Source organism: Melanotaenia boesemani, chromosome 11 (assembly GCF_017639745.1).
Source record: "Melanotaenia boesemani isolate fMelBoe1 chromosome 11, fMelBoe1.pri, whole genome shotgun sequence".
NCBI lineage: Eukaryota > Metazoa > Chordata > Actinopteri > Atheriniformes > Melanotaeniidae > Melanotaenia > Melanotaenia boesemani.
The window spans coordinates 8,446,466-8,460,094 of NC_055692.1; the positions used below are offsets into that span (position 1 = coordinate 8,446,466).

A 13,629-nucleotide genomic window follows, 5' to 3' on the forward strand; every position below is an offset into this window, starting at 1 on the left:
GCTTCGGGAAACAGCACTCAATAATCGGTAGGTGACCTTTTGTGATTTCTCAGTCATCATCCAAATATAGGTCTCATTGCTATTTTGAATTGTGGGATTTTCATGGCCCAGGACGGGGCAATAGCTGCTCCCATCCTGCTTTTTAAAAAAGGCGGAAGCAGGTTTGAAATGTATGCTGCTCACACTGTGAGAAAAAAGGGTTATTTATTGTGTTACATCGTTCTATGACTTAAATACCACATCACCAAAAAACAATAACTTCTTGAATTTAAGAGTCTCAATAGAGTCAAAATAACTATGAACTGTAAAAAGTCTTTGCTCAAACAAACTTTTATATTCACGAATATAAAAATATAAAATGCAAGACTAATTTGATATTTCACTTCTTAATATACAATAAAAAAAATTAAAAAAGGCGATGAAAACATTTGAAGATTTGTTTAAGATAGAGACTTCACTAAATGAGTGGATCACATCCAATGTTTGAAATATCTAAAGATAACCAAAGATACCTTTTCCTGAAAACAGGATGGCCTTTCTGTCCGAAAAAACGCATTTTCAAATATGACTGCTGGGATTTCCTTTAAAAGCTGGGTTTTGATTTTTTCTAATATAGACCAACATTATTACAATCCATAAAGCCAAAGACATGCTTTCGGTAAGTACTGTTGAGAAAGACGATTCAGGGACAATCAAGACAATGGATCCAAGATATAATGAACAATTTAATGTTTGTTTTGTATAATGTACAATTCTCATAATAAAATAGGTTACTCTTAGCTTCCATGCATAACATTCAGTCATACATGGAGAAAAATATAGTCAAACACTGTGCAACTGGTATAATTTAGAAAAATATTGTCACATATAATTTTGGTCATTTGGCCCATTAAAACTATGGTTATTTTAAGTGAGGGGACATCAATATAGGCCACAAACCTGCTGTCCTACCTTGTCTGTAGGTGTTCTGAATGACATGGGTGTCAGATAGTGGAACGACTTGTCAGACTCTGCACAAATTACAGATTATTACAGCATAAAAATGCACTGACCGAATGAATACTGACCAGAAAGGGCTTTTCTCTTTCTTGATATGCCATGACTTATGACTGGCTAGTCAGTAGCTACCGTTACATGGAGCACTTGGTATCCGATCTAATGTCCAATAAGAATAAAAATGCCTCATGTAAAGAGAGATTATTTCTTAACCAGCATAGCTGAGTCACAGTTACAGTTTGTAGGCCTATGGTATACTATGAACAAGGGAACACATTACAAAAAATATGGCACAAATCAGATCCTTGTCACCTCAGCATCACTGTTTTCCGACTTCATTCTCCCACGAATCAGTTTTTCTGAACTTTGAGCTGAAGTCATTGTCACTGCTAACAGAGGTAAAAGACCAACCTTGTTATTATGTGACAAGCTGGAATTGGCTTTAACAAATGTGTTATACCTCTGAACAAAGATTAACCAAGCACTAAGAATAAGCCACCAGCAGACCAATCAGGTTAAAATGACTGAATAATAAAAGTGTTATGGAATATACTAAAAGCTGATGGTTCATCCAATAAAAAAAAACTCTTTCCTCACCCACCCTCCCATTTCCCCTGGGTGGGGCGGCTGGCTGTTCATCTTAAACTCAGGTCCTCTAACAGAGTCCTGGGAGCTTGAGGGTCCGGCACAGTATCTTAGCTGCTCCTAGGACAGCACTCTTCTGGATGGAGATGTTTCTCCAGATATCTTTTGAACCCACTTCCCAAGTGTGGGGGACATGGCCCCCAGTGTTCCGATGACTACTGGTACTACTATTGTTGTCTTCACCTTTCAAGCTTTCTTCAGCTCTTTGTTCATGCTTTGTTCTGACTGCTTTCTCCAGCTCCTTGGGAGGGGTTGCCCATTGTGACCTAGGGGTCTCCAGTCCATATTCTGCACAGATTTTTGTGTACACTATGCTGGCAAAAAAAAAAAAAAAAAAGAAGAACTGTAGCCCGTACTGAAATACATATATATATATATATATATATATATATATATATATATATGACACAAAATCTAAGAAAATGGTCCAGTGACAACATAGAAAGAGAAAATTAAGGTCTTAGAAGAAAGACCTAAAAATCCTCAACTTTCAGCCAACTTGGGTGTTAAAAACTGTCAACAGGAAACCAATGAGTGGAGAAAGTAAAATAATTGTGACATACTGTCACTCAGTACCAATTCTAATGTCTACTGTGGATTTTTCTACTTTTCCTGATGCAAATATGTATTAATTTGGTTATTTAAGAGCATATTTCAGTTTGATTTTAGAAAAATTTAACTAGCCAATACCAACTATACTATTGAGAAAATAAAACTTTGGTTTATAGATACAATACTAAATCTTAATGAGGTAAACAGGATGCAGGTGTAACCAATGTGGCAGCAGCTGTAAAAACGTAAGATGAATTGTTCTAAATAATCTGTAAACCCATTAACCAAAAGTCCATATAATCATCATTTGAAAATAATAAAAATGTCAGAAAAAGGTACATGCCTGTAACCATGTTTTTGTCTTTGTTTTATCATCATTATGCAAAAAATTACCTTCAATGATATGAGATGAGTTGGTAAAATCGTACACACAGTGCGACCTCATTTAGTGTAACAGCTCAGCACCACAACTTTTTGAGTCCAAAATGTAATGTTGTTCTTATTGCTTTGAAGGACAGCATACAGACTTTTTAACTCCCACTGATGCCCAATAAACACAGAATTTCCAATCTTCTTCTTTAGTTTCCATTTGTTCAAACAGTCCTACTTGGATGTGGTATGTGCCGATTCAGGTTGCAGGTAATGAGCCACTTTGTGTGGAGCTCAAATGGGCATTTTAACTTCAAATAGGTCATGCTCACCATGCACACTTCTCGATTTCTTTCCAAATTAAGCTTAACACAGCCTTGAGCCCCTTAAACTGAATGAAGAAGCCTGGGGCTTGACATCAGAGTCACCATTTTCCACTCCATTAATAACATGAGAGTGGTACAAAGTGGCTAATACAATCACTAAAGGCTCTTAATGGTTTAAGGTCCAAAGAGCAGTAGTTGTGTTACCCTCAGCATTTGGTAACTTATGATAATGTTCCATTAAACTTGCTGTGAAGGACTTGACCATCCAACTGCATACTAACAATTAATTCTCATTATATTACATTGCAATTTGCCACATTATGTCTCTAGAAAGAGACTATAACCCTTTAATAGAATTATGAACAGAGATTTTGCATGTACTCAGGCTTTTCTGATGATTTTTGGTACCACATTTGGTCCACATACACAAAATCAGCAATATTAGCAACAACCTGATATGTGGCATTTAACATGTTTACCCATGAATAAGAGGCAAAATAAAAATAAACAAAAAAATAAATAAATAAACAATGGGAATGGTGTGAAGCCAAGTATTTATATAGCAAGTTTTACACTTGGTATCATCAGTGCAATGCAAACTGTAGATCTGTCCTGAAATTAGGCCTATTTAAAGATAGAAAAAAAGTGCATGGGCGGAGTATCAAGTAAAAGCCAATGTTAGTGGTATACACTTGTACTGTATACCAAGAAGTTTGTAATGCAGACATTTTTCAGTGATGACAGAACAGGCATACAAGGATGTAACACAGCATTAATGTACCACAAAACCACAAATATTAAGGGGTCTGACCCTCTGCTAGACCGGATATTGTGGTGACTTAGACGAGGAGCGAATCTTTGTGCTCCAAGCAATGAAAACAATCATGTCTTTGAACTTCTGTAAGGGTGCCAATACTTACACTGATCCTTATTTTCAGCACTCCGTATTCCCACACAATACCTTCTACATTTTACAAGTTCCAGGGTAGGAAACTGCTCAACATGCATTAAACCAAGCAATGAAACAGCTGTGGATGAGACTCCAGCCTGCACCCTAGATCTATCACCATCAGTGGGGAAGAGGACTTATTGCATGTGGGGTAGAATGAGTGGACCCAACAAGAGGTATGTAAGTAGAGGCCTGACTGAAACTAGCATAATTCACCCAAACCGTTTAGATAATTATTGACATTTTTCTACAATCCTACATAACTGTCTTCTTTTACAGTAGGGCTGTAGTCGACACATCTAATTATCCTCTCTCTGTCTTTGGTGAATGGCCCACATTCTCACGCTATGCCATAACCTCCACTCTATGTCCACTGATACCCTGAATCAATATAAAGTAAGTCTTGCTCAGTTACACTGTTGCTACTTAAGTGCTTTTATTCCAACATTTAAGCCTAAAAAAGTGAACCAGAAAAAAACATAGCAACGTCAAGCTTACTGTTCACAGTGCAGGCAGAGAAAGGGAAGAGATTGTACTATGGTGGACACGCTCCAAATATTTGACAAGCAAATTTTTATCCAGTTAAAGTTGCAAAATACTGCACTGCAGTCACTAAACTTAAAACGGTTCAACAGTTGATACATTGGACAACAAACAACAAAAGTCATCTGCTGATAGTTTAAAAATATGTTATAAATATGTCAAAAATACTAAATATCCAATCTTAATATTATTTAAAATCACTCTTATATAAACAGCAATATTTCAGTCAATGGCCTTTGTTTAATATTCATAGATCCAGTGAAGCCAGTGATAATCAGCTGCAGAAGACAGGGACCATAATTTATTCTTGTGCCTATATCCACCTTTTCCAAATTATTATACCCAAGAACAATTTGAATGAAACATACAGTAGCATACTTTTCCCTCAACCAGCCAACCAACAGTGAACAGTAGCTACTATTGCTTTGTAGTATCAGATTCAAATGACAACAAAAGATCAAACCCAAAATAATTATTAGTGTTAAGTCTTTCTCATAAACAACACAACACACTCCTATGGTTATAAAATAAGAAAAAAAAGCAACATACATTGATTTTCTTACCGTATAAATCCCAATCCTGCACAAGGCGAGTGAGAGCTGCATGTGCTCCGACATTGTGCTCAACAACAAGCGTAACCCCCGGCAACAAACAACCCAAGCCTTGGGAGTATGTGAATGGATGGAGGAGGATCAGGAGTAGCTGAGCAAAGCAGTGCCAGATCAACAACATGAGTCCTAGACGTTCGGTGTCTAACAGTCAGCTGTTAATAGCCTTGAGGTCATTGTTCTTTCAAATCTGAAATCTAAGGTTGAGTTTTGTCGATGAGGACATGGTGTTTAATCCCCATATTCATTCATAGAAAGATTAAAAAAAAAACTATTACAACAAGAATCAACAGACAGAGACAAGCTTAAGACTGTGAGGATCTCTCTCTCTCTCTCTCCACAGAGATTAAGGGCTCACTGACAACTAGAGATCCAGAATAAGACTGTAAATTGGATTAGTCACCATTACACACCCACACACTATGCCCATACAGTATCCACAGCTTTATCAGGTATGAAAACCAATGCTTTCTGCATAGAGGAGGATGAAAGGATTGACCGCTTGAGCTTGTAGCGGTCATGGGGATTTCAATAGATGTTATTTGGATCTTTTGTCGGATGCCTGAGAACTGTGAGTCATGTTCAGATTGCTTGTTTGTCATTTCAGCTGTTTAGTACTAGTTGCAGCCATCTGCTGACATAATGCAGTTATGTTTAATATTCAAGTAATTAAACATAGCAACATAATATCCTATTAAAACAGCAACAAGCAGACATCAAATTCTTATACTTTTGACCGTGTGGAAAAGAGTGCAAGCACCATAACAAAGCATGCAGCGTTTTAAAGTGCCTATAAACCAAACTTTGTTTGCTCACTGTTAGTATGCTAGAGAGATTGCACTAAATTTAAAGCATTTTTCAATTCATTCAAGGTCAGTCGATGCACAAGTAAGTATAGTACAAAATTTCATTGAAGGTGGCACAATAAGTCAAAAATAAATATTGCAATAAATAGGCAACATTCAGCTCAGGTAAGGCAAATTAGCTTACATATATGCTACAACTTTTCTGCATCTTGACACAAAGGAAAACTTAATTTTTCATGACTAATAGGCGGGGTCTATTTAATATAGTATGTTATCATTTAACTTCTAAAGCTGCGTAATGACAAGGAAACGAGTGACGGACAGAAAATAGTTAGATTTGGTAGCAGAACAAATCGCAGCAGGCTGGAGAGGAGAGTCGTTTTGTTTATAAAATAGAAGTGGCAGCAGAACTTCTCAGTAGATCAGACTCATTTGTCTCAGGCTGAGACAAATGCAGCGGTGTCCTTACAGCCCATTCAGCAAGACAACCTGTGCCTCCCTCCCTGCAGAGAGAGGGGCAGGGCGGCTGTGTCCATCCACTCTCAGTGTGCCAGGCTCCCCACTGAGAGACTGCATCTCAAAGTGGACAGACAGCTCTGGAAGAAAGGGCTACAGTTGTGAGCAGCAAGGATAGAAGCAATAATGACGTTCCCTCAGATGGAGGCATTGAGGCACTAGATGCATAAAATTCAATTGTGCAGCTTTCAAGTTTTACAATAGGATGGTTTATACTCTAACAAAAGTATATTGTTTCACCTTTTTCTCACTGATTGACAAGAAAGAAAACTTGTACAGTTTAGTGCAGTTTTCATTTATGTTCCATTTATAATGCGTTGCTTATGTAGCAAAATATAATGATGATAGAACTAATTATAACAAGATGCAATGTTCTACATCCGCCTTTAGTCACCCTAATATTATGAACTAGATTTGTAAATTGCTTTGGTAGAACTATTCAAATTTTTAAACACCACTGGAGTATAATAATAAAGCACTTAAGGCAAATCTCTACTCATTTCCAGGATACATCTCCTCATGTGAGGAACAGCAATGCAGAGCTTAATGCAACGAGACAGCTTCTGTGGGAAAGTAACGGAAGTGAAATGCAACAAATATATAGCAGTTCACTGCTGCCTCTTTAAAGCAATGGTCCATGAACTTGTGTGGATGTCAATATCAAAAGGAACTTAAAGTGCTTGAGCTCCATCCATAACATTATGAAAGCCTTTAATATTCTACTCTAACACCGATTTGGCTCCAGCCCAAGATGCTGACTCATTATCACTCAACAGACAATAAAATCGCTGCACTGGACTAACCAGCAGATGTAAAAATTGTCTGGCATGTACATCATAAGTTGAAATCAATCACAGGGCTTTAAGAATGTTGCTTTGTGCCCTTTCAAACATGGACAGATTTTAGGAAGTCTGGTCAGTGCTACCAAAGTTTAGGTATATCAATTCACAACAATACAAAGCTGAGCAAAGCTTAAGTAATAAGTAAATTATTAAACTTTTATGTAGCCACCAATAAAAAGCTTATACCCTGCTGAAATGTCTTATCTGCATACAATGCGTCTTTTTTTTTTTGTCTGGCTCTGGAAATAATTGGCAGAGCTCTCTACCACAATAAGCAAGGTGTGCAGCATGGTCAGGTAGTGGACATTGTCGAGAGGAAAAGCAGCATCAGCCATGTAGCACACCTGCTCTCAAGCAAATTCATTTGCTGTCAAGCACCTTTCATTAGCTCTCATTCCCCCTGTGTTATGCCTGTGAGATGTAAATCTGCCATATGCCTGCTATGTGCCCTTGAAGAGGACGGAGATATGCTCTGAAATACAGGCCAAAATACATCCAGGTTTCCGTTTACTTTTGTTTTATTAAGAGATGGTGGGTGGGGGGTATAATGAATACCACTGATGTTTTATTATCAGCACAGATCAATCATACCATATACCACCTACCAATTCTGAATATCACTCTTCCTGCAACTGATGCCAATGTTTTGGGTTTTGGTTTTTTTTATTGACACAAACCAATCAAACAACAACAAATTATGATTCATTGATATGTACATCTATGAAGTTAAATGTGCCAGTGACACAATTTGCATGCTGGCTGTTGGCATTTTATTTCATTGTCTACCGACCTAGGTCACTCGCCTCCCCTGCTCCTCCACCTGACTTATCCTGCTTCATCTACCACACCTGTGTCACGCTGTTCTACACCTAAGCCTTGGGCTACTCCTGCCGGTCAAACATTACTTAATCGAATAAGTCACGTACAAATTGCATTCAGCTGTTCAAGTCTGTGAATCATCAAAAATCTAGTATTAAATTATTTGATATTGTTCATGAATCCTGCATGAACCTTATGACACTGATGCTGTTACCTAACCAGAGGTCTCTTCTTTGGTCGCCTTTCAGTTTTTCTAAAAATATTTTTAACAGGCTCATCTGAAATTGCAACCAGTGGAATACATTATGGTACATAGAAGATAGCCTACATTAAGCTAACCAGTGTCCACGTCATTAGCCTACAGTAGCGTTAGGACCGTTTACTTAACGTTACATAGAATTGCATTTGCTGTTCATCATAAATATCCTGAGTGGAATGTCTATTCAGCTTGTAAAATCTAAAGCAACTTATCTACAGCTACCTTTCCTCTCTCCAGACTCCCCACGCAATAAGCTTGTCTGATGCTCTTGAAGTTTACCTTGCCTGTGGGCTTAACCAATGAAGTTTAATTAGGCCCCACCTCTCCCCCAACACCACACTGCATGCTGTGTTCACGTGCAGCAGAGTGGCCTACCCCTGCTGCGCTTCTGGAAACAAGGCAGGTTCAATTAAGACATTTTGACATTGTCATTGCATTTTGAAGGCGTGGAGTTAACAATATAGCCATTGCAAAACTAACTTTTTTTTTATTTAACAAGTCAAAAATAATTGAGACAGGCAGAGAAGGTATCAGAACATTAAAACTAAAAATCTTAAGGACTGATTGTAAATTTGCATTGCTTTTTTTAAAGCAATACTACATAACTTTGTGACCTTGAAACTCTGTTGTTTTGACTTGTTTTGATGGCACACTGACATTCATTATTTACACTCCTGGAGCCATCACTGCCCTGCAGCTTCCCAAGTTTGAGAAACTGCACTTCATAACTTTGTGTTTCCCAGCTCAGGGCATCTTCATATCTTTACATCAGCAATTTTGAATGTGCACCATGGCTGAATCAGCAAAGAAATGTAAGAGGATTAGAACTGGAGGATGCAAGGAAAAGAAAGAGAGAAGGTGACAGAGCAAGAGAAAGTTGAAACTTGAGTTTTACTTGTTAGAGAAATCAGAGAAGAGACAGGATGCAAGGTAGATTTAAAATTAGTCTTTGCAAGGTGCACCAAAAATGTAAAAAGGCACATAGAAGTATCTGCTAAACGACTGTAATAATAGTTTATATACATTCTGAAGTTGGATTATTTAATCTAAATCTTTATTACACAAGAACTGACAAAGCAATATCAATAAGTGTGGTCAGAAAAAAAGTTCCAATTGTTTGAGAGTAGTAAACTAATTGTCTCAATTCTTGCAGCCTGATGCTAAACTGAAACCCTGGTTTCAGTTACGGGAGATACAGTTCTTCGTAAACACATTTCCTTTTTATAGTTTTCATTTTGTTGCACTTTGCATTTTGTTTTGTAGTCACACAGCCCTTTCAGTTAAACCCACCTGTGAGCAATCTAAGCGTCACATCTCAGAATATGAACAACTGAAAGACTTAAACAAGTAGGATAATGAAAACGAAGAATCTCTTTAAAGAAAAGGTATGAAGTTCAGAAAAACTCAAAATCAGGATCAGGTTATATCAAAAATGTTATATTTTATGAAGCTAAATCGATTATTAGAAAATGAAAAGAATTTGACACCCTATGAAACCTGCCCACAAAGGGCATATGTGAATATCTTTACTAAATATTTTCTTAATATATCAGAAATATGAAAACATTAAATATCCACTTTGCCATTCTCTCCAAAGAAATCCTAAATGTGCTCATTTTTGCACAAAAATTCTGCTTTTAAAAAATTATTTATTTGCTGAAGGCTCAGCAACAGTGTCTGAGTTACACATCATCTAAAAGGGAAAGAAAGGTTTAAACGTTCGTCTGCATTTTACCTGCAACTACTCATTGTTTAACCAAATGTACTTCATTTACTTTTATCTGTTCAAACAGCAGGTGAAAACCAGATTAATTAAGAGTTTTTAAGTCATTATAATATTAGAATAATGAAATGATTCCCAAACTTTTTCTGCAATGCCACTTTTTCATTGACTAAAATAATGTCAAGCCCCCCTGATTCCACAAACCACATGCACCCCGATGTTTACAAAGAAATGAATGAAGAAATGTACCACAAAGTAGTCTTTAGTTTTTTGGCTGCTACTTTATTAATTATAGTTTAAACCATGTCAGTAAAACCATGGCAGGGGGAATGATAAATTCCTCTGCTTTAGTAAAACAGTTCTATTTATGACAGTTAAGTCACTTATTTCTAAAGTAATCAACAGTCTTTTCTTTGTGTTCAGGATGAGACGTCACTAAGAGCCGTTATAACTTGTTTGGCTTCATTCTGTCAGATGCTAATATTTTGAGACATACAGCAAACTGGTCTCTCTACATTACCCACCATTGACCATTACTATTACTTGACTATAACCTGGTCAAGCCTAGGCCAAGATGTGCCTCATCATATTTTATTGTCTTTTTTTTTTTTTCTTTTTTTTGCAGTTGAAATCTGTTGTGGATTCATCATCAGTTGCCCGTTGGTACTTTCACAAATTTGCCCATATTTTGTTGTTCATATTAAGTTTTATTTAGCCTAGCTGTGCCCCTTCTGGCAAACTCTATTCTAGTTGATCTGGTCTATTTTAGTTGATGATGAGGCTCTATTAGGCTTTCTCATCATTACCATGGCTTGAGGCCAGTGCCTGGCAGTTGTTGTGCCTGAGTTGTCCATATAATTCAAATTCCACAAAATGTTTTCTGAATATTTGGACATCTATATTTTTAAAAGAAAAGGCACATATATTTCATTATAATAATTTTGAGGGTACTGTAATTACTTTCTAGCAGATATAAACCACTCTTGATCAAAAGTAGATAATGTTAATTTTGATAGCCTTCAGTTTGTGACTCTACTTACTACAGACATAAACAAGCACAAATGATGCATAAGCATAACAGTTTAATAGGAAATTAAATTATGCTATATGCCTGTGTACATTCTCTGATTTCACTAGCTTTAATGCATATTACTGTCTTGCAACAGATGGCCACCTAATGCAGCTGTAATTTGGTAACGCTGTGCCATGGCAAGAGCTAGAACCAAATTCCTATCTCTGTGCTGCAGTTTTGAATGGTCTTTTTTTAACACTATGCTGACCATGCACAAGTTAAGTCCCTTCAACATGCTCCACCTCCTGGTTGAAAGAGAATCCACCATAGATCTCAGCTACTGTCATAACTCAAACCACAGTTATTGCCCAGTAATGTGCTATAATAACCTCCTTCAATTCCAGTTAATCCCAGCTTCCTTTCTTAGACAAACTTGATCTAAAGCCTCACCTAAACGCACAAACACAACACAAAACTGGTGTCATTCATTTAAGGCTTATCAATATGTTCCCCCTGATTTATGGGAAAGAGAGAGATGTAGCCGTGGCCTGAGTTTTGTACATTTCCAGTGTTGCACAGCAGGAAAGGAGGCCCGGCACCTATTGAGCGCCTGACCTCTGAGGAGAGCCAAGCACTCTGCTCCAGCAGTCAACAGAGCTACAGCTGTGCTTTAATTCTCACAAAAAAAAATATAAAATCCCTCAAACATGCAAACTGCTAAGTTACTTTCTCTTAATGCACATACACGCATTGCTTAAATAAGCTTTATTTATGATCCTATTGCAAATCTGACCAAAATGTATGAAAAGTTGCATTATACAATTTCCCCCCAATGATGGGGAGAGAATTTAAAAATCAATAAATATTGCACTTTCCATGGAGCACACCAAACAGACTGGACAAGTCTGAGGTAGAACTACTTTTTTCATATTATGTCACATGGGTGTTGTTTTGATAGTTTCTGCTCTGAGGTTTACCCTTTAGTCTCAACAATTTTCTATTCACATCTCACAGGGTTTACAGAATAACTCGTGTTAACTATGAGTGCAGTACTTTTGCTAGTTACTCTGATCCAAGAAGCTACAGACAACCAAATCCTACAGCGGTTCTGATCACAGTTACCACATACAGCTTGTAATACTGACTTAAGAAATGTCCAAGGGAAGGCAAAGTTCAAAGTTTCCCCTAGGTCTCACATCTTGGGAGGCCCATTTATAAATAAGCTGATAACACTGGGTGGGCAAGTTCCTCTACACTTCACAATGTCATTTTGCCCCCCCTCCCCCTCCCCCCTCCTGTGAGATGACAGCACAATGTCTGTGTACACTTTTTCCTCTGGCTTCATAAATTCCCAGGCAAAGCCTCCAGTTACAGCTTCCTCTCTATTGTTGTACCGTTTCAGCAGCACCCATCCCATCTCTAATGTGGGCACGGGCCCAAAAAAACGTGATCTCCCAGCCTAAAGCTGGTCTACTGCCCTATGCTGAAATAAATATTTTGCTCGTATGGTTAAAAAGAAATATGCTGGGGAACTAACATCTCAAACCAATGTGGCGACATCTTGACTCCACATAACCTAATAAGCAACAGCAGGTAATTTTGGGAGGAACATCCGATTTAACGCAATTCACAAAACTAGTATTGTATTGGTGTAGTTATTTGACAAGTTATCGTGTTTACATGTAAACAGTTTTAGTTCTGGGTCAGCCAGTTAGACATGTTCACAGTTATGGTGGGAAGAGCTACATGCTTGACCTGACACATTAGCATAATACAACAATGCATACTACATCAAATGTTTAATAAAAGAACATGATAACAGCACACCTAGTCCAAGTCGATCATACACACCTGACATCGATATTAATCAGAAGCCCAAGTACCAAGAAACCAAACCTTGAGACCAATGTTTGATAAGCATGACCAAAACCACAGCATTTCGATTAGTTTACTCACCAGATAATCCATGTACTATCGCTGACCAGTCACAGCAGCACGACCTAGCTTCGAAATAATTCCGTTTTGTCTCAATGAGTACAAAAATGTTATGAATTTAAGCACACGTCGCTTTGTATTCCCCGCCTCCAGCCACACCAAGAGAGAAAAAACAGGCTTTTTGTGGGTTTAAAAGCAAGAATTTTCGCCGTCTTCTTCGCTTATGAGGCAAGTTCCAGAAAAGCTGTGGCTGAGTTTGTTTATAAGGAAGAGAACCGCAGAGGTCGTGTGTTCTTTTTCTATATAAACAGCCCTGTTTCGACCTGCTGACTCCCAGTTTTATCACACAATATCAGTTGAGTGTTTGGTTGAGGAAACCAAACGAAGGATTCTACGTTACGTCACGCACGTCGTTTAGAGCACGCAGCGTGGTCATGTGACCAAACACATGGTGGCTATTTTCATTGAATCGTGCTGAAATGGTTCTTTGATTTAAAAAGCCAAGATATTCTCAGGCAGCTGAAACACAGTTACATCCATTCATCATACATTATTAAAAGCCCAACACATTTTGGGTGCCATGGTGTGTCAAAAAAGAGACGATAAAAAGAAAAGACAAGAAAATAAAGCATTGAAATAATAATTGTAGTGTTCAAATAAAGCATTGAACCAGCACCAAATTGAGATCTGCTGCCTACACATTCGTGCAGCTGCAGGTTTCACAGTATT

At 37.7% G+C, this 13,629-nt stretch overlaps 1 protein-coding gene across 2 annotated transcripts in view; it reads right to left on the reverse strand.

Moving 5' to 3' along the window:
- The window catches only part of arl15a (ADP-ribosylation factor-like 15a), a 101,524-nt gene extending 88,256 nt beyond the window's left edge, over positions 1-13,268 (reverse strand). Inside the window, exon 1 of one of the 2 annotated variants that reach the window (XM_041999294.1) lies at positions 12,922-13,268. In XM_041999294.1, the coding sequence (XP_041855228.1) occupies positions 12,922-12,933 (12 nt within the window). In that variant the 5' untranslated portion in view covers positions 12,934-13,268. Of the gene's footprint in view, positions 1-4,943; positions 5,101-12,921 lie in introns of those variants that run through there. The other variant, XM_041999293.1, reaches the window with a different exon arrangement.
- Positions 13,269-13,629: the final 361 nt, after the last annotated feature.